The sequence below is a fragment of the Boleophthalmus pectinirostris genome, unplaced genomic scaffold, assembly GCF_026225935.1.
Source record: "Boleophthalmus pectinirostris isolate CB_2022bp ecotype Guang Dong unplaced genomic scaffold, ASM2622593v1 HiC_scaffold_18, whole genome shotgun sequence".
NCBI lineage: Eukaryota > Metazoa > Chordata > Actinopteri > Gobiiformes > Gobiidae > Boleophthalmus > Boleophthalmus pectinirostris.
In genome coordinates this window covers 2,049,232-2,069,757 of record NW_026571133.1, presented here as the reverse complement: position 1 = coordinate 2,069,757, position 20,526 = coordinate 2,049,232, and the positions used below count along the sequence as shown (strand labels likewise).

At 42.4% G+C, this 20,526-nt stretch overlaps 1 protein-coding gene across 1 annotated transcript in view; it reads right to left on the bottom strand.

Moving 5' to 3' along the window:
* Positions 1 to 20,526, bottom strand: part of rassf8b (Ras association domain family member 8b) — a 69,260-nt gene that overhangs the window by 20,926 nt on the left and 27,808 nt on the right. Inside the window, exons 2-4 of the mRNA XM_020929056.2 lie at positions 9,973 to 10,143; positions 1,741 to 1,918; positions 849 to 1,018 (exon numbers count right to left, since the gene is read on the bottom strand). Coding sequence (XP_020784715.2) covers positions 849 to 1,018; positions 1,741 to 1,918; positions 9,973 to 10,084 — 460 coding nt within the window. The 5' untranslated portion in view covers positions 10,085 to 10,143. The remainder of the gene's footprint in view (positions 1 to 848; positions 1,019 to 1,740; positions 1,919 to 9,972; positions 10,144 to 20,526) is intronic.

The window sequence follows — 20,526 nt, the reverse complement described above, 5'->3', positions numbered from 1 at the left end:
CCATGTCCAGCTCAGAGAAGGAGCTCAGGGATTACGTCACACGCCCCACCACGCTTGTGCACAGTGCCCTAGTGCCGGTCAATTTAATGGCCCAATGAAAGGTAATGAAAACCCGGAAATTTCCATCACTTTACAAAAAAAACAAAAAACCCAGACTATGGAGTAAGAAAGCTGTCAAAAATATTTGTGCGCGTAAAATAGAAATCCGTGCATATTTGGCTGTAGTTGCGCATAAAATAAATATTTGTAAACTCTCAAATGACTCCAGTCGTACATAAAATATATTGTGTGTATTTTATCCATCAGAATACGAATTGAAAAATTACGACGTCATGAATTACAATCACGAAATGAAAATTTACGATTACGCTTTCATCAGTACGAATACGAATTCACAGACGGAATTTTACTGTCAAAAATACGTCATCACTTCACAGACATTATTCATTGAGCAGAAGAAACATCGATCAAGATGATTTTGACAGTAAAGTTCCGTCTGTGAATTCGTATTCGTACTGATGAAAGCGTAATCGTAAATTTTCATTTCGTGATTGTAATTCATGACGTCGTAATTTTTCAATTCGTATTCTGATGGATAAAATACACACAATATATTTTATGTACGACTGGAGTCATTTGAGAGTTTATGAATATTTATTTTATGCGTAACTACAGCCAAATATGCACGGATTTCCCAAATACGCACGGATTTCTATTTTACGCGCACGAATATTTTTGACAGCTTTCTTACTCCATACCAGACGGCCAGGACAGGACGTGAAAAACGGAAATGTCCAGGGAAAAACGCAGATTCATCCTTTAGCCATTAGTCTGTGTGCAGTCTGTACCTTCTGAGTCTTTGCTCCTGCCAAAGATCTCCCTGAGCCCCCGGGCCCCTCCGCTGAAGGTGAGGGACTTCCGTTTGGGCTCTTTGCGTCTGAGGGAGCGGTCTGTGGCGAAGGGGCGGAGCTTAGCCAGCGGCGGCAGGCTCTGGCGGTAAAAGCCTCTCTCCGGCACCCTGCAACATTTAAAGACATGAGGTGCAATACACAAGTTATGCACAAGTTTGTTTTACTCTTGCATATGTCTGCGCTGTATGTCCTGCAGAAAGATACACTACCGGTCAAATGTTTTAGAACTCCACACTTTTACCAGTTTTTTATTGTTGACCAAAACGTATTCTAAACTTCTGATTCATGAAAGTGTCCACCTTTGGCAGATATAACAGCTGAACACACTCGTGGCTTGTTCTTTTTACAACAGAAATCAAATATTCTTCAGAAAGTTCTTCCCGAGTCTGTTGCAGAAGTTTCCATAAATGTGTGGCACTTGTAGGTTGCTTCACTCTTCTGTCCAGTTCAACCCAAACCAGCTCCATGGGGTTTAAGTCTGGACACTGTGCTGCTGGACACTCCAGGTTACCATCTTGTTCTTTTTTTCTGAGGTAGTTTTGGCAGAGCTTGGACTTGTGTTTTGTATCTTTTGTCTTTTTTAAAACCTCTGTCTGTTCATTTTTTACCTTTGTTCCATTTCAAGCTCTTCATTGGACTTGCATGACTTGAATTGCAATAAGTGGAAAAATTAAGGTGTTCTAAAACTTTTAACCAGTAGTGTAAGTCTATTACAGTCTACAAATCAAAATAAAACTCTATTTGATAGACTGAAAACTAAATCAGCATGTGGAGTCTGAATGATCCTGACTCACAGTGACCTCACCTCCTCGCCTGTACAGATACTGACCTGGTGCGGTCAGACGTGGGCCTCTCACTGATCGAGGGCCCCGTCCTCTGGAGGATGAGCTGAACATCAGAGGCGTATTGACCCCATTTATTCAGAGACACGACGGGGAACTCCTGGGGAGACAGGTGCCTCTCTGTGTCCCTCCACTTCTCTATCAGAGTGTAGCGCCCTGTACGGCCTGAAGCAACACAGACACAGAGAGACAAAGTGTGTTTCAGTAACATGGCCACAAAGATGGATTGTCACTGTATTTGTGAGTTCACAAACTCCTAAGAGTCCATCTGAACAGCTCCTACTGCTGTGATCACTCAGGCCACCAGAGATTAAAACCAGTTGGTGCAGATACGGTGCTCAAATCAAAGATGAAAGGCTGCTGACTGCTGGCTCTGGTTGGCAATTTATGTTTTGCAAATCAAATCAAAGTATGAGTTCACAGTGGATAGTTTAAGTACATCCAGGAACATTCCTGTTTGAAAGAAGACGGAAATATGAATTACTAAACTACCGTATTTTCCGGACTATTGAGCGCACCTGAATATACACCGCATCAATAAAATTTTAACTAAATTTTAAAACTGTACATATATAGGCCGCACCTGAATATAAGCCGCAGGTGCCCATGTCTTCAAGAGCATTTTCCAGTTCAGGCCGTCTGCTAAAAATTTTTCTCGTCTTTTTGCATTGAGTCAGTTTGTCACGCTGCCGTCACCGTTACCTCCTGTTCAAAATAACTGTTCAAATCACAATCAAACGAGCATCTTCCTCAGCGCGTCACCCCCGTCTCTCCCCGTCCTCTATTGCGCATGTCTCGTGCAAAAAGAGCCTCTGTCCTGTCTGTATCATGTCAGTGTCTTGGAGGATTTTAGCAGATTTCAGACTCTCTCGGGGGCGGGGTTAGTTGTGTCGATCAGGTATGAGTGGATGTGCGGCTACTGAAGTTTGAGACATTTCTTCGTGTCATTTGCGCCCCCACCTGCATTTAACACCATACGGGTAAGACGTATCACACTCACTAATGTTCATTTAGCATTATAACTTATTTTATCACATGGCGGTGTTGATAAGCCATAGACCGCATATATGAATGGACAATGTGCCAAACAAATAATTCATCCAAATATTAGGCGCATCATTTTATTAACCACAGGGCTCAAAGTGCAAGAAAAAAGTAGCGGCTTATAGTCCGGAAATTACGGTAATACAAGAATCCCAGTTTTAGTCTAGAGTTTGTTTTTTTATATTATTCATACTTCAACTACAAATAAATAGCTTTCCATCTTAATTTCATAAACATAAACAAACTTTTTAAATGCTGCCATTAAACACAAAATGAGTGGCTGCTGCAAACCACAACCACCAGCAGATTGGCAGATTGATGCTTTGAAACATCATGATTATTTCCACAACCTTGTTACAAACATTTTATCCAATTTATAGTACGTTTTGTAGCAACAGTTACATAAAGAACATCATCAAAAACCCCAAATCTTCTGACAAATGAACTGAATGACTTCTATTACAAACACAGCAAAATTCTTCTTGTTATCTCCCACTCTCTGTTCTTCCTTTTTAGTCCTGGATGTGAAAAGTGGGAAAGTCCAGCTACACAAATGCAGATTGTCCCGTGTAAAAGGCTCGGGTCAGAGGTTCAGGGCTGCGTGTGAGTAGATATATGTGTTCTCAGTCTGTGTACATGAAGATAAGAGGAACAGGAGTCAGACCCGCACATTTCACGGCGAGGCCCCCTGGCTGTAAAAGAAAGCATTGTTTCCTGCGGCCCGTCCCATCAAAGTGTCGCGACGGGACAAAAGACAAGGACAGCACAAAGGACAGTGAGCAGCTATAACTCTTGTTTATACGTGAAAGGCCCTGTTGAATTGTGGGAAATTTAGCTGCCATGGTGTTACGTGTTAGGATTAGCATTGTACAGGCAGTGTCCATGTTTCTCAAACTGTGGCACACGAGCTGTTTTCTTCATTTTGTGAGTTTACCTCATTTGCAGTTTCTTTTTACCCTGTTTGGTCTTTTTTTTTTTTGGATAGTTGCCACGTTTATATGAGAGCTTTAATTCCAAAATCTGAATAAAAATTAATTCCGCTTTAAAAAGACCATGTAAACCCTTAATTCCTAATGAAAAAGATGATTCAGAATTAAACTTTATTCCAAAGTAAGTGGGGGGTTTATCCTGATTTTAAAGCTAAATTAATTTATTCCACGATCGTGTAAACGTTTATTCTTCTTAAAAATAATTCCGGTCGTTCAGCGCATGCTCGTTGGGATGTGATTCAGATGATCCGGCTCCACCAGTCCTGACTTCGGACTTTCATCCTCGTCTCTTTGGATTTGTGAGCGGGATGTGGGAGTGGGCTGAGGTAGAGCAGCCGTTGACTCAGTTTGGCTTCTTCCTCCCTTCTCCTCCTCAGCTGACAGACGTAAAGCGTGATGAGAGAATTCTCCAATTATCATTGGGACGACTGCAGAAAAAGTTTGTGTAACGACAAACCGAGATGACAGAAAAGCCGGTAGCAGCTGAAGTGTGTGTTTTCTTCCGGTTGATGTAAATACATTTGTGTCTCTGTCCAATCAGAACCTTCCCCACCCCCAGACGCTGAGCAGAATTAAATAAAGACAATTTAACGAGTTTTCCATGTAAACCTCAAGTCGGAATTATTACTTCTATGTAAACTCAATGGAGAATATTTAAATTCTGAACTATTAAATTAGTACTTAATTCGGAATTTTAAAAACATCATGTAAATGTGGCCAATAATGGTTTAGAACAGGGGTGTCAAACATACGGCCCAGAGGCCAGATCCGGCCCTCCAAGACCTTTAATTTGGCCCTCGGCTGATTTTCTACTAAAATATTTTCATTATATTTTCTATTAAAATCTTGTTAATTTTCTGCAGTGTTTATCACAGCAGCGTCTCCAGTGTCTCTGTACGTGGCCCCTCCCACCAGAGCATCACAAATGAAGACTTGTCTCTTTCCAAACGCTCTTAAAGGACGATCGTTTTGACTGTTGACCGTGACACCCTCATCAGAAAAATGTCCAAAATGAGAAAAGTGGAGCCGAATGCAGGATTTTACAACAAAAATTTACTTATTCCTGTTTGCAAACAAGTTCATGTTAAAACATTATGTCGAAATTGTATTTTTCTTAAAGTTTCAGGTTGTTCATAATATTATAATATGTTGTAAAAGAAAGAGTTCATCAATTAAAAAAGATTTCTGTAATAGATTTGCATTTCTCTGCACAAATATTTGAACTATCTTTGGGGTATATACGCCTTTTTTTTTTTTTTTTTTCGGTCCCTTTGGGATTAAAGTCTGTTGGATACGGCCCCCGGACCAAAATGAGTTTGACTCCCCTGGTTTAGAACTACAGTGGAAATGACGTAGTCCACTTTTAGACCTGGTTTAGCCCCAGATTAGACCTGGAATAGTCCTGTTACAGACCGTCGTATTAGTCAGAAAGGGAAATCTTTTTTTTGGTGACAGTTGGCATGAAAACGATGAGATCCAGAGATGCTTTAGGGTGTTTTAAAATTAAATTATAATTAAAGATATCAAATCAAGCTTATTTTAGATTTAATAAAATGAGTTATGAAAACTGGGACTTAACAGTAGACGGTGTACAGTGTCTAAATGTTCTGGATAAGGACTCATTTGCTCGTCTCCATGGAGATGTTATCACTTTATCTGGGATGCTCCACAGTATGGCATTAAGCTTATCTATCTCCATGGAGACAAGCAGTTCAGAGAAATGATTACAAAAGAATAAAGCTTACTCAAACGTACATGAATTTCTCTAAATACAACTTTGGGTGGGTAAAAGAGAAGAGGAAACAACAGGGTTACAAGCTCTGAAGAGTCTCTTTAAAAAAACTTTTATAGAAACAAGGTGGAGCAAACTGAGTAAAGTGTGACACTTATTTATTCATCATTCATATTTGTCATTGAGCTGATTATTTTGAACCCGGGACCTTCTCGCTGTGAATCGGGAGTGCTTACGGCGCAGTTTACGCTTGATCCTGATCCAGTCTCTTTGGCACAAACTGTTCCCCCCTCTCCCCCCTCCCCCGAGCAGATTTAATGGGCTGTACAATATGTCTAATTAAACCTCAGCATTGACGAGCAAAGGCTTCTACAGCACAACATGTCAATAACTCCGCAGCATGACTCAGACAGTTTCATGCCAGCTCAGGTCTGACGGTGCAAACGCTGTCCTCAGATCACTTTTCATTTTAAAGTAATTTGTCTCGACTATACCAGCAGAGCTTCTGACAGACACTAGAGGCCAATACTGGACCCAAACAAAGTATTGATACTTTGCTGTGGCATCACTCAGGGGGGCTCTACATGTACGTTCATAATGGAATGCACAGCAGTCACCATGGTGACACAGTGCATACATTACTAGGCATTAGGGATGGGCATCATTAGTCGACTAATCGATAATTCATCATTAAAAATGTAACTGATCACATAAATTTTTAATCGACAAACTGAATGTATGTTGTTGTGTGTAGTGTGAAGAGACGAGTCTGTGTCTGACACAAACACTGGAGTTGTGCCTCACAGTTCCACGTTTGGGCTCTGGCTCCTTGGAGACTCTGTTCCTCTCAGTGAGTGTGTTTACAGCACATCAGTGTCCCGGGTTTGATCGGGTTTTTTGAGTGTCCCGGTTTCGTCATGGTGCATGTAAACGCAGTATCCTGAACACTGCAACATAAAGTTGAGTCACATGTGTCCAAAAGTCTTTTCATCACAAAAGAAGCCAAAATAAATAAAGTGAAATGATGTTAAATAACTAAACCTGCACTAAACCTGCACACGTCTGATCTCTGAAAACATGAACCATCTCCAACACGACACACACACAGAACACACTCACCATCATCATCATCATCATCAACATCCCTGTGTCACAGAGAGAACACTCATATTCCACTGAGTCATGTCCTGTTGTCTGACAGAAGCTGAACCGCATCAACGCACAAGGCAAGAATTCATCTGAGTACAGATCTGATCCGACACTGTGTGGACACCTGAAAACATTGCTACACTGATGTAGGAGCTCTAGTTTCGTCCTTATTAGACCACATTACTGTGACTTGCAGCTTCCTGATTCGCGGGGTTTGTGACATCGGTCATGTGACGCTATTGCGGAAAACAGTTTAAACAAACGGCTGTTACAATTTACTACAGTTTCAGGGAGTTAAGCGTTAAAGGGCGAAGTATAGTTCTATAGGTCTATGTGTATGACCTGCAGTTATATAATCTCTGAAAAGTTTCACATGAACCATCTCCAATGCGATAAAAGTACAAAATAGACTCACCATCAGCAGAACATCCCTCTGTCACAGAAAGAACACTCATATTGTACTGAGTCATGTCCTGTAGTCCAAAAGAAGCTTAACTGTATCAGTGCACAAGGAAAGAGCCGTTTTATCAGCACTTACAGTTTATGCAAATGAGCCATGTGATTTTAAGTTTTGTTTCTGGTAAACGTAAACATATGTGCACAAACCTGTGTGGATAGGGAAGGCTTGCAGACACAGAAACGACATGTCTGGACCCTAATCATTTCCGATACGGTGATTCATCCCACTGTAAATGTAACCAAAGTCTTAACAAGCCTCAGACAGAGCAGTGCCTACAGTTAGTATCACACCTCCAGGGAATGTTGATGACGTCAGCTGCAAAGTACCAATAGCCAGCCATGTCCCAGTGGAGAATTATCTGTACAATTATTGCGTTTAGATTTGTTTTAACAATGGGATTCAGTTCAAAGTTCACATTTTAAACGCATCCAAAAGAAATATAGACAAAACTAATAAAAGAATCACATTTAAGAACATGTTTGTACAGATCTATATTACAGAATTAGCTGTTTTTATGCAGAATAAGACATGAGATTCTGTTGTTTTGCCAAGGAAATTACAGTACCTCAAAATCTGCAGCCTTTGTGATTTGGCTCCATTCAAACTGCGATTTCCATTTGATTTTGATTCATCTTGCCGCCCCAACGTGAGACCAGATTTCACTCGCACAGTTTCAATGAAAGTTTTGGATTCCAGGCGAGAAGGATTTCATTACATCTTAATCTGGTCTTTTGTGGTTTAAAGCTTTAAGATATTGCAACGTCGCTGTGAGGGAATTTATGTAATCCTCTGCAAATGTTTATGGAGTGTTTTGGTTATGAGACGCACATCTGAATAAGGGTGAGAAAAGGAGAAGGCTTCATTTTTTTTTTTTTTTTTTTTTTTGGTTTAAAGTTGAGCAGTGGGACTTTTCTGGTGGAGGGGCTGTCATCGGCTTGTCTCCATGGAGATGTTATTGCTTTGACTAGAATGTCCCACAGTAAAAACTTATTGATCTACATGGAGACAAGCAGGTGACAACACTAAGACAAGTTACGCCAAGTTACAGGTTAGATCAGTGGTGGGGTGAGCGCTAAGTATTTTGTAGCAATGCAATTATCTGTAATAGAAAGAATTCAAGCCTGATAAATAAGTTTAATTTGATTGTTTCTTGCAAGTTTGAGTATTCCTATGTTATATTATGTTGTATTATATAGTTGCTACAGGTTTTTTACACCATATGGATGGATTGTGTGAAATGAACCGTTTTTCTCGTATCCATGGAGACTGTGCAAGAGCCTAGCTAAGGGTCCGTCCACACTATTACGTATTGGAATTGTTTTCGTTGTGGATGCAGTGTTCGTTCACAGTAATCCGATGGAAAACGGCTCCAGAGACGGAACGATCTGGTGCCGCCAGCTCCCACGAACTCATTTAAGTACAGATCTGATCCAGCACTGTGTGGACGCCTGAAAACGCTGATACGCTGATGTAGGAGCTCGAGTTGTGAACCACATCACTGTGACTTGTGCCTTCCTCATTCTCTGGGTTCGTTTAAACAAAACCAGAGATAAACGGAAAACAGCGTAGCTAGAACTACTCAGTAACAACTGAACCTCGTAGTCGGTCCACGTAAAGACTTGTCATCTTCCTTGGCTTGAAATCGACTCCTGCAACTTCAGACACGGTGCTCCACTTCCACGTTTTTACCACCCACGTGACGTCGTGATGTCGTGACACCAGCCGAGTCACGTGACAAGCGTTTCAGGCAGTTTCTCGTTACTGTGTGGATAGTGAAAGCTTTGATTACGGACACAGAAACAACGTGTCTGGACGCAAATCGTTTCCGATACGGTGATACGTTTCAGTGTAAATGTAACCTAAGGAGCTGGCTATGGACATTTGAGATGCTACAGGTTTTTTACACCATATATGGCAGCAGACCTTCCAGAGAAAACACTCTGAGGGAATGGACCATTTTTTCACCAACCAAAACATCAGTGAAGTAAGAGTGAGACCTTTCCTATTGTGTTCACCTGGTGCCCCCTGGAGGCTGCTGTGATGCTGAAGGACACAGAGCAGGGACACTTTTGGCCTTTCCTCTTCTCAAACTGCCCTGACACAGATCTGCTGACCCTCCCTGACCAGTCCTCCTGTTAAACTGCACTGAGACTTTTTGACTGACACAAGAATTCTGATTGGACAGAGACGCGAACATATTTACGTTGATCGGAAGAAAACACAAACTTCAGCTGCTACCGGCTTTTCTGTCGTCTCGGTTTGTCGTTACGTCACGGACACAAACACGATCCAAACTTTTTCCACAGTGGTTCTGATGATAATCAATCAGAAGCTGGGGAATTCTCTCATCTCTGTCAGCTGAGGAGGAGAAGGGAAGAGTATCGGAAAAGGGAGGAAGAAGACAAACTGAGTCAACGGCTGCTCTACCTCAGCCCACTCCCACATCCCGCTCACAAATCAAAAAAAGAGACGTGGATGAAAGTCCGAAGTCAGGACTGGTGGAGCCGGATCGTCCGGATCGCGTCAGAAGGGCGACACAACGAGCATGAACGACCAGAATGATTTTTTAGAAGAACAAACATTTACATGATCAAGGAATAAATGAATTAAATCGGAATAGACCATCATTCATTGTAAGTGAGCGATTAATGATGGTCTTTTTAAAGCGAAATACATTTTTACTAAGAATTAAATTATTAAAGCTCTAATGTAAACGTGGAAACAGTGGAACATTCCAGCGAGAGCACCTGACATATCGATAGAAACAAGCAGGTGACCGACCCTCAACCAAAAAGTTACACAGTGCACATTTAAGTAAAGTATGACATAACTCTCTCTCTCTCACCTATGGCCTGGGCGAGCGCGATGACGACCTCCTGACACGTGGTGAACTCCGTGACCCCGCACACGATCCTCTGCACCCCGTCCACCCACACTTTGAGCTCCATGGCCTTCATCCAGACGCCCTCATTCTTCTACGGCACCCAGGGGCGACAAAGGGGTGTCACTGTCCATCCTGAAAGACAAAAGGACAGAACGACAATGCAATAAACCGAGCTAAAGAGTCTTGTGAATGGAGAGCGGGTTTGTGGTGAAGTACAGAGGCTGAAGGGGGCATGAGCTGATCTGGGGCGCAGCATAAGCAGATTATTCAGACCTGTTTCACTTAAAGGTTAGTTGCATAAAACTTGAGCAGAGTAATTTAAAGGTCAAGGCTTTCTAAACTACTTTGGTACACAATTTGCTATGTAAGACTGATTTAAAATTCTATAAACATGACCCAGTTGAGATGCTGATTAGGGCTGGAATTGATTCATTCAACAATAATTCCTCCAATTAATCGCTTAGTTTAGATGAGTGTTTTTCAATAAAAACAAACAGAAAAGCATCATGCAGTCGTCCCGTAACATTGGAGAAACATTGCTACTCCCTGCAGCTCGAGATATTTGACTGTCTAATGTTTTGTGTTCCTTGAAAAGTGTTGTCGTTTGTTGTTAAGTGTTGTCGATTATTAATCAGACACTTGTCCATGGTGCTTATTTTGTTCAAGACCATGTGCTTAATATTAGGCCCAGACGTGTCGATTTTAGCCGTCAGGTGTCGTCAGCTGTAGTTTTGGCACCGATTGCAAATGTTAAGCATGTTCTGTTGATCTGAATAGGCCTGCTCATGTTCAGTGATGTTAAAAGTCGCCTGCATGAAGTTGGAAATTATTCACTGTTGCAAAAATCGTTTATGAATGCACTTTTAAAAATATATGAAAATACAATATTTAAAGAAATTACACATTGTTATTGAAACTCATTATTGCAGGAACATAAAAGATGCATTTACTTCAAAGGTCTGTGTGGTGGATGGGATTTTGGGGAAGGAAGGGGCTCGGCTGTCTTTACCTACCCTAAGGGGAGACTCACTTTCACCCAATTTGAGAACCCCTGCTCTAGATCACAAAAAGCCTTAAGTGAATGTGATATTTTTCCTAAATAGTTCTGTGAAGTTCCCAAAAGCTGAAGTGAAGCCACATGAGAAGATCCTGATGGAACATAAAACACACACAGTAAAGTCTCTTCATGAAAAACACAATATGTATTATTAGGGGTGTCAAATTATCTCGTTAATTGCGATTAATTAATTACAGTCATATTTAGCGCGTTCTGTTTTTTAATCGCGTTGATCTCATTTTAAACTTTACTGTTTCTGTATGTGAGTTGCTTTATTGTAAAACCTGTTTTTATGTGTTGTTGGGACAACAACACACACACAAAAAAACACATTTATACATTTTTTTATTTCGGTAATTCCACTCATTGCCGGAAACCCACACAAAACGCGCGCAGTAAGAGCGATGTAAACATTATGTTAATGTTGGCGGCGTCAGTCGCACAATGGACGAGGTCGTAGAGCCAGTAGAACAGAGGCAGCAGTGCACAGGTAAAAACATATTCGTGTCTTGGAAATTATTCTCCCGACGTGAAATATAAAAGAAAATAACAAATATAAAATCGCCTACAACTTAAATGTCACTGGTGAAAACAACCTGCATAGACTCATGATGTCTGCACTACTGTCCTATAGTGACCTGCCACATGAGGGGACACGCACACAAACACACACAAACACACACAAACAAACACAAACAGACACACACACACAAACACACACACACACACAAACACACACACACACACACACTTCATCATCGTCATTAACCTGAGAACACACGGACCACGTTTCCTTCCGTAGTTACTGCGCGGACACTGACGTGCTCCCGTGAGCCGCGTGTGGATCGTGTTTTCTCGCTACGCTGCGTAAACCGCGCTTCCTCCTGTGCGCCTCTAAACCAGAACTAACACCAAGACTAAAACCAGGACTAATCCAGTCCAGGACTAAACCAGGTCTAAACCAGGTCTAAACCAGGTCTAAACCAGGACTAAACCAGAACTAAAACCAGAACTAAAACCAGAACTAAAACCAGGACTAAACCAGGACTAAACCAGGTCTAAACCAAAAATAACACCAGGACTAAAACCAGGATTAATCCATTCCAGGACTAAACTAGGACTAAAGTAGGACTAAAGTAGGACTAAAGTAGGTCTAAACCAGGACTAAAACAAGGACTAAAACCAGTGATCTCATATATAAAGCATTTCTCTATCAATAATATTTTTAATATGGTTAAGGAAAGACTGGACTTTTTATTGTCTTTAAGTAGACAAAAGTTATTATGTTCAGATTTCCTCGTCTTTGCTACTTTACAGCAAACAGTTTCTTATTCATGGAGACTTGGGCTCAACAGCCAATTAGGAGAGATTTGTTAAACAATAAATGACTTTATAAAGTCACTTTTTTTGTTCTATATGAGGCTTTTGATCTGCCACAATAATGTAATAATGAATTTAAATGAAAATACCTCAAATTGAAGGCTTTTCTCAGCAATTTTTAGGTGAGATTAAAATGAGATTAATTAGATTAATTAATTACAGATCATAATTAATTAATCTCTCAATTTTTTTAATCGCATGACAGCACTATGTATTATTAAATATTACCGTATTTTCCACACTATAGGGTGCTCTGGATTATAAGACGCACTGTCATTAAATGGTCTATTTTCGAACTTTTTTTCACAAATAAACCGCACTGGACTTTAAAGGAAACACAACAGTTGGATGGGTGAGTGGTTTTGTTTGTTTGGTGCGTTCACGGTGACTCTGGGCTTTGTTCAGTTGTGGCGTGTAGGGAGGGTGCTGTCTGGGACCAACGGATTGTCGGCGTGTTCGCAGTGACTCAGTTGTTCAGTCGTGTCTAGAAGTGGCACATTGCGCTCGCTTTCTCCGTTCCTCCTCTTCGTTCCTCCGTTCCGTTCCTCGTCGGCGTGGAGTGATCAGTGTGTCTGTGGGTGTTTTTCACTGCACGGTCGCTGTCTGCTCCGTGTGTGTTTGTGTGTTCTGCGGGTGGTGCGGCTTTGTAGTTTACTGAGGTCGTGCTGGAACACCTGAGTGGATTCGTGTATGGGGCGCTCTGGAGTGTGGCGCGTGATGGGGTTGGAGGCTTAAGAGCGTGCCCTATGATGCAGAAAATACGCTATTGTATTATTAGTTTAATTACCTCCGCCAAGGAGGTTATGTTTTTGCCGGCGTTTGTTTGTCTGCTTGTTTGTTTGTTTGTTTGTCTGTTTGTCTGTTTGACTGTCTGTCTGTCTGTCTGTGTGTCTGTTTGTTTGTTTGTTTGTTTGTTTGTTTGTCTGTTAGCAACATAACTCAAAAAGTTATGGACTGATTTTGATGAAATTTTCAGGATTTGTTGGAAATGTGAAAAGGAAGAACTGATTTCATTTTGGGGGTGATCCGGAAGAAATCCTGGATTCTGGATCACTTTGAAATTTTAGTTAACATTGCGGTAAATGGGGCCAAAACTTTTGTTTCTCAATATCTCGGTTAATTATTGACCAAACCCCATGAAATTTGACTCAGGGATGGACAATGGGATCCTCTTTCATATTCCAAAGGCTGATCCGGATCTGATCCAGAAGACTGATTTTATCGCAATTTATATAAAAAATGGGGGTAGTCCTTGGCGGAGGTCTGCGCTCTCTGACTGCTTTTCTAGTTATTCATATTTCCTGTGTCATTTCTTTATAAATTGTCTCATTTTTATACAGCCACCTCCAAGACACTCAGAGCGCTTTACCACTCACCCATTTACACGCGCATACACCAGTGTACGCAGACACTAGGGTGGGTTAAGTGTTTTGCCCAAGGACACAATGACAGCATTCATCTGCTGGAATCACATCTGACTCCGAACCTGTCAGTGGATCTGACCACTCAACCAGTGATGCTTATGTCAAGATGTCAAGTGGGATTCAAACCACCAACCTTTGGATCAGTGGACAAACGCTCTGCCAGCTGAGAACTGATCTGTCTGAAACTTCTTCTTTCATTAGATGGTTTGAAGGCTGTGGATAAACCAGTTAAAGACAGTCCATAATTTTGGACATAGGACCTCATTTCCTAGTGATCCAGAGTGTTGGAGACGTGTGGAGACACTTTTTAAAATCTTCCTCCAGTCCTTGCATTTGCAGAGGTCACTGGTGCATGTCAATGGTCATAGTTATTCTGCCACTAAAAACAGTCTTACCCACTCCACAAAACACCCGAAGTAAAACTATCATTACACCAGACTGTCCATGTGAATGTGTTGACAGAAAAATGTCTGAACTAAAACTAACCTTGCATCGCATGAATCGTCGCATGTTGAGGAACTATTTTCTCACATATCAGTCCGCCACTGTCAAGCTTTTCTACCAGGAAGTACAACTCACTGCTGCTCAGACATAAATCCATCAAATGTAAGGTTGGTTTAACTTCTAAAATTATTCTGTCGACACAGACATTCACAGTCTGGTGTAATAATAGATTTTCTTCGGGTGTTTTGTGGAGTGGGTAAGACTGTTTTTAGCGGCAGAATAACTATGACCATTGACATGCACTAGTCCAGCACCAGTGACCTCTGCAAATACAAGGACTGGATGGAATATTTAAAAAAGTGTCTCCACACGTCTCCAACACTCTGGCTCATGAGGAAATTAGGTCCTATGTCAAAAACTGCAGACTGTCCCTTTAAGCATTATTTTATATATTTCTGAAATAGTCGACTATAATCAATCAATGATTGATTTAAAATGTCTTTTTGCGGCCCAAATCCTGATTTGTTCTTAATTACAAAAACATTTAACATGATGGTCCATTTATGCGTTATAATTTGGTGTTTTAAAATTGACCACAAAAGCAAAAATGTGGCTTTATACCACAGACTCACTGTTCTACTCAGGCTTCAGTTCACTTTGTACTGGAAAAACATCACTCCTCTGTCCATAACTGCTGCTATCAGGGTCTTCATTTTGCTCTTAAAATGTTTTACGTGATCCTGGGGCTTTTTATTCCGCTAATAAATTCCTAACATGGATCCTGGCTCCAAATTGTCCCCTGTAACTTCACTCTCTTAGTCCACTTTTGTATACAGTCTGTGGGTTATACTCTTGTTTGGGAGATTACACGAGATATATTCCGTCTCTTTTTGAGGATATTCTTCTTTTGCGTATCTCCGAAACTAGAATATTATTCATTAGAGTCGTGGCTCCTCTGCGGCGCTGAGGCTTGTAGCTCCGTTTGTGCGGCGCTCGATTCACTTGTTGTGCACGACTGTAAACACAAACCTGCTCCTCCAATCTACAGTTTATCTGCTGATGTGGTGTCAGCAGAAGACGACAGGAGAGAGGGAGAGGAGAAGAAGGGAGAGCAGAAGAGGAGAGGAGGAGAGGAGAGAGAGAGAGAAGAGAGGAGAGAGAGGAAGAGAGGAGAGGAGAAAGGAGAGGAGAGAGAGAGGGAGCAGAAGAGGAGAGAGAGAGAGAGCAGAAATAGAGGACAGAGGGAAAGGAGGAAGAGAGGAGAGAGAGAGAGAGAGAGAGGGAGAAGAGAGAGGAGAGGAGAAAGGAGAGGGAGGGAGGGAGCAAAGAAGAGAGAGAGAGAGAGCAGAGGGAAATAGAGGAAAGAGGGAGAGGAGGAGAGGAGAGAGAGAGGGAGCAGAAGAGAGGAGAGGAGAAGGAGGAGAGAGGGAGAGAGAGAGGGGGGAGCAGAAGAGGAGAGAGAGAGAGAGAGAGCAGAAATAGAGGAAAGAGGGAGAGGAGGAGAGGAGACAGGGAGCAGAAGATGAGAGAAGAGAGGGAGAGGAGGAGAGAGAGAGGAGAGGAAGAGAGGAGAGGAGAAAGGAGAGGAGAGAGAGGGAGCAGAAGAGGAGAGAGAGAGAGAGAGAGAGGAGCAGAAGTGGAGAGAGAGAGAGGAGAGGAGTAGAGGACAGAGGGAAAGGAGGAAGAGAGGAGAGAGAGAGGAGAGAGGGAGAGGAGGAGAGGAGAGGGAGAGAGGAGAGGAGAGAGGGAGAGGAGGAGAGAGAGAGGGAGAGGAAGAGAGGAGAGGAGAAAGGAGAGGAGAGAGAGGGAGGAGCAGAAGAGGAGAGAGAGAGAGAGAGCAGAAATAGAGGACAGAGGGAAAGGGAGAGGAGGGGAGAGAGAGGGAGCAGAAAAGGAGAGAAAGAGGTAGCAGAAGATGAGAGTAGGAGAGGAGAGAGAGAGAGAGAGGAGAGGTGGAGAAGAGAGAGAGGGAACAGAAGAGGAGAGGAGAGAAGAGAGAGGAAGCAGAAGACGACAGGAGAAAGAGAGCAAAAGATGAGAGGAGAGAGGGAGCGGATGAGAGGAGAGAGAGAGGAAGATGATGAGCAGAGAGGGAGAGGAAGAAGAGAGAGAAGGAACAGAAATTGAGAGGACAGGGGAGAGAGAGGGAACAGAAGAGAAGAGGAGAGAGGGAGCAGAAGAGGAGAGGAGAGAGGGAGTAGAAGAGGAGAGGAGAGAGCAGAAAGGGAGAGAAGAGAGGAGGAGAGAGAGAGAGAGAGAGAGGGAGGGCAGAAGAGGAGGAGAGGAGAGTAGAGAAAAAGACCAGAAGAGGCGAGAGCTGAAGAGGAGAAGAGAAAAGAGGGAGCAAAAGAGGAGCAGAGAGAGAGAGAGAGAGCAAAAGATGAGAGGAGAGAGAGAGAGAAAGAGCGGAGAACAAGAGGCTTTAAAGTGCTGACACCTAAACTGTTCAGCTCCAGTCATTACTGGACTGGCAAGGAAACAAGGAGAGACGATGCAACAGCGCACTGCACGGAGGGGGTAAAGGAGAGAGGGAGAGAGGGAGAAAGGGAGGAAAGAGGGGAGTACAATGGAAAGGAGAGAGAGGGGAAAGAGGGAGAAAGAAGAGAGAGGGAGGAGAGGAGAGGGGGTGGAGGTGAGAGAGGAAGGGGAGAGAGTAGAGAGAGAAGGAGAGGGAGAGGCCAGAGGAGAGTAACGTGGAAGGGAGAGAGAAAGAAGAGGGAGATGGGGAGAGAAAGGAGGGAGGGAGAGAGAAGGGATGGGGATAGAAGAGAGAGGGGAGAGAGAACAGGGAAGAGAGAAGAAAGGAAGGAAGGTGAGGAGGAGAGCGGAGGAGAAGGAGAGTAAAGTGGAAAGGAGAGAAAAAGGAAGGACAGTAGAGATGAGAAGAGGGAGAGCGATGGAAAGAGAGAGGAGAAAATAGGCAGAAAGAGAGAGAAGGTTGTAAGAGGGGGAAGAAGAGAGGTAGAGGAGGGAGGGGGTGGGGAGAGAGAAGGAGTGGAGAGCGAAGAGAGAAGCTGAAGAGAGAAAGAGAAGGAAATAGGAGCAGAGAGAGAGGAGGAAAGGAAGAAAAGGGGGTGAGGACAGAAGAGTTTTTGAGATTTTTACTTTGGCGATGATTAAAAGTCCAGTATATGTTCAGGAAATTTGACTCGACTAGAAAACTAGAAGAAGAAACAGAAAAGCGTAATTGATCTCATGATAAATGTTTTGTCATATTGTCTTTTTCACTCCATCAGCTCCTCTCTCGTCCCTGACCACACCGGCGCTCCCTCAGGTCAGACTCTCTCCGTCTCCTTCAGCTGCTGCAGTTTAACAGCAGAGACCGTCAGCTGTTACTCACAACAAAACCACAACACAACACAACATAACATAACACAACATAAAAATACACAACACAACACGCTGCACTGCACAGAGCTGAGGAATCTGGAGAGGGAGCAATGCAGAAAGGATCTACAGCCATCTGCCAAACTGGAAAAAAGAGTCTGATATGTGGGCAAAATATAAACAGGGATTTGTCTCCATGGATATGATTTGCTTTGTACAGAATGTTTCACAGTATGTCATTATGTTTTTCAGGTTGTGGTTGTTGTTGTTGTGGTGGTTGTTGTTGGGGTGGTTGTTGAGGTGGTGGTTATGGTGGTGGTTGTTTTGGTTGTTGTTATTGTGGTGGTTGTGGTTATTGTTGTTGTTGTTGGGGTGGTTGTTGAGGTGGTGGTTATGGTGGTGGTTGTTTTGGTTGTTGTTATTGTGGTGGTTGTGGTTGTTGTTGTGGTGGTAGTTGTTGCTGTGGTACTTGTTGCTGTGGTTGTTGTTGTGGTTGTAGTTGTTGTTTGTTGTGTGTTGTTGTTGTGGTACTTGTTGCTGTGGTTGTTGTTGTGGTTGTAGTTGTTGCTGTGGTACTTGTTGCTGTGGTTGTTGTTGTGGTGGTGGTAGTTGTGGTTGTTGTTGTGGTCGTTGTTGCTGTGGTGGTAGTTGTTGCTGTGGTACTTGTTGCTGTGGTTGTTGTTGTGGTGGTAGTTGTTGCTGTGGTAGTTGTTGCTGTGGTTGTTGTTGCTGTGGTAGTTGTTGCTGTGGTACTGTGGTGTTGGTTGTTGTTGTGGTGGTAGTTGTTGCTGTGGTAGTTGTTGCTGTGGTTGTTGTTGTGGTGTGGTGTTGCTGTGGTGTAGTTGTTGCTTGTTGTTGCTGTGGTTGTTGTTGTGGTTGTAGTTGTTGCTGTGGTTGTTGCTGTGTTGTTGTTGTGTTGTTGTGTGGTTGTTGTTGTGTGGTGTTGTGTTGTTGTGGTGGTTGTGTTGTTGTTCTGTGGTTGTTGTTGTTTGTGGTGGTTTGTTGTTTGTGGTTGTTGTTGTTGTTTGGTTGTTGTGGTTGTTGTTGTTGGTTGTTGTTGTGATGGTTGTTTGTTGTTGTGGTTGTTGTTGTTGATGGTTGTTGTTGTTGTGGTTGTTGTTGTGATGGTTGTTGTTGTTGTTGTTGTTGTGTGTTGTTTTGTTGATGGTTGTTGTTGTTGTGTGTTGTTGTTGTTGGTTTGTGGTTGTGTTGTTGTGGTGTTGTGGTAGTTGTTGTTGTGGTTGTTGTTGTGTTGGTTGTTGTTGTTGTTGTTGTTGTGTGGTGGTTGTGGTGGTGGTCGTTGTTGCTGTGGTGGTAGTTGTTGCTGTGGTACTTGTTGCTGTGGTTGTTGTTGTGGTGGTAGTTGTTGCTGTGGTAGTTGTTGCTGTGGTTGTTGTTGCTGTGGTAGTTGTTGCTGTGGTACTTGTTGCTGTGGTTGTTGTTGTTGCTGTGGTATTGTTGCTGTGGTTGTTGTTGTGGTGTAGTTGTTGCTGTGGTACTTGTTGCTGTGGTTGTTGTTGTGGTGGTAGTTGTTGCTGTGGTAGTTGTTGCTTGTGTTGTTGTGTGGTGTTTGTTGCTGTGGTACTTGTTGCTGTGGTTGTTTGTTGTGGTTGTAGTTGTTGCTGTGTACTTGTTGCTGTGGTTGTTGTTGTGGTTTGTAGTTGTTGCTGTGGTTGTTGTTGTGGTGGTTGTAGTTTGTTGTGTGGTTGTTGTTGTGGTGGTTGGTAGTTGTTGTTTGGTTGTTGTTGTGATGGTTGTTGTTGTTGTTGTGGTTGTTGTTCTGATGGTTGTTGTTGTTGTGGTTGTTGTTGTGGTTGTTGTTGTTGTGGTTGTTGTTGTTGTTTGTTGTTGTTGTTGTTGTGATGGTTGTTGTTGTTGTGGTGGTGGTAGTTGTTGTTGTGGTTGTTGTTGTGATGGTTGTTGTTGTTGTTGTTGTTGTTGTGGTGGTGGTGGTTGTGGTGGTTGTTGTTGTTGTGGTGGTAGTTATTGCTGTGGTTGTTGTTGTTGTTTGTTGTTGTTTGTTGTTGTTGTTGTGGTGGTGGTGTGGTTGTTGTTGTTGTGGTGGTAGTTATTGCTGTGGTTGTTGTTGTGATGGTTGTTGTTGTGGTGGTTGTTGTTGTGATGGTTGTAGTTGTTGTTGTGGTTGTTGTGGTGGTGGTTGTTTTATTTGCTGAGAGTATGCCTTCAAACCACAGAGTGTATAAAGAAGTGAACTAAGCGAGTGTGACGTCAGCGTTCAGATCCACTCAAATGACGCTCCCGATGTGATCCCGATACTGAACGGTTACAGAAGAAATTTTACAGCCAGGCTCCACATTTGGAAATCCGACCACGAGTATCATAGCAACCACAAGAGCCAATCATGATGAAGGTCGTTAAAAGTGCCCGCCCGGGAAGTGTGCCCAACTTCTGAAATAATCGCTGGCTGCACTTTGAATCCGTAAGTCTTTTACGGGCTGTGCTTAGTACCTAGTTTTGTTAAATGTTTAAAAATATTTTTATTATTATTTTATTTTATTACTTTTTTATATTTTATTATTTATTTTAGTAATAAGTGTAAATGGTGATGTTATTAAAATGATGTATGCCACAGAATTATGTGGCATACATCATCTCACCAAATAAACAGCAGCAGAGAACATTTAATAGAATGCGGCACTTAGGGTTTAGAGTTTAAGTTTAGGCTTTAGGTTTAGGGTTTAAGTTTAGAATTTAGGGTTTAGAGTTTAAGTTTAGGGTGTAGGCTTAGGGTTTAGGTTTAGGGTTTAGACTTTAGTGTTTAGGCTTTAGGCTTAGGGTTTAAGTTTAGAGTTTAGGTTTAGAGTTTAGGGTTTAGGCTTAGGGTTTAGGTTTAGAGTTTAGGGTTTAGAGTTTAGGGTTTAG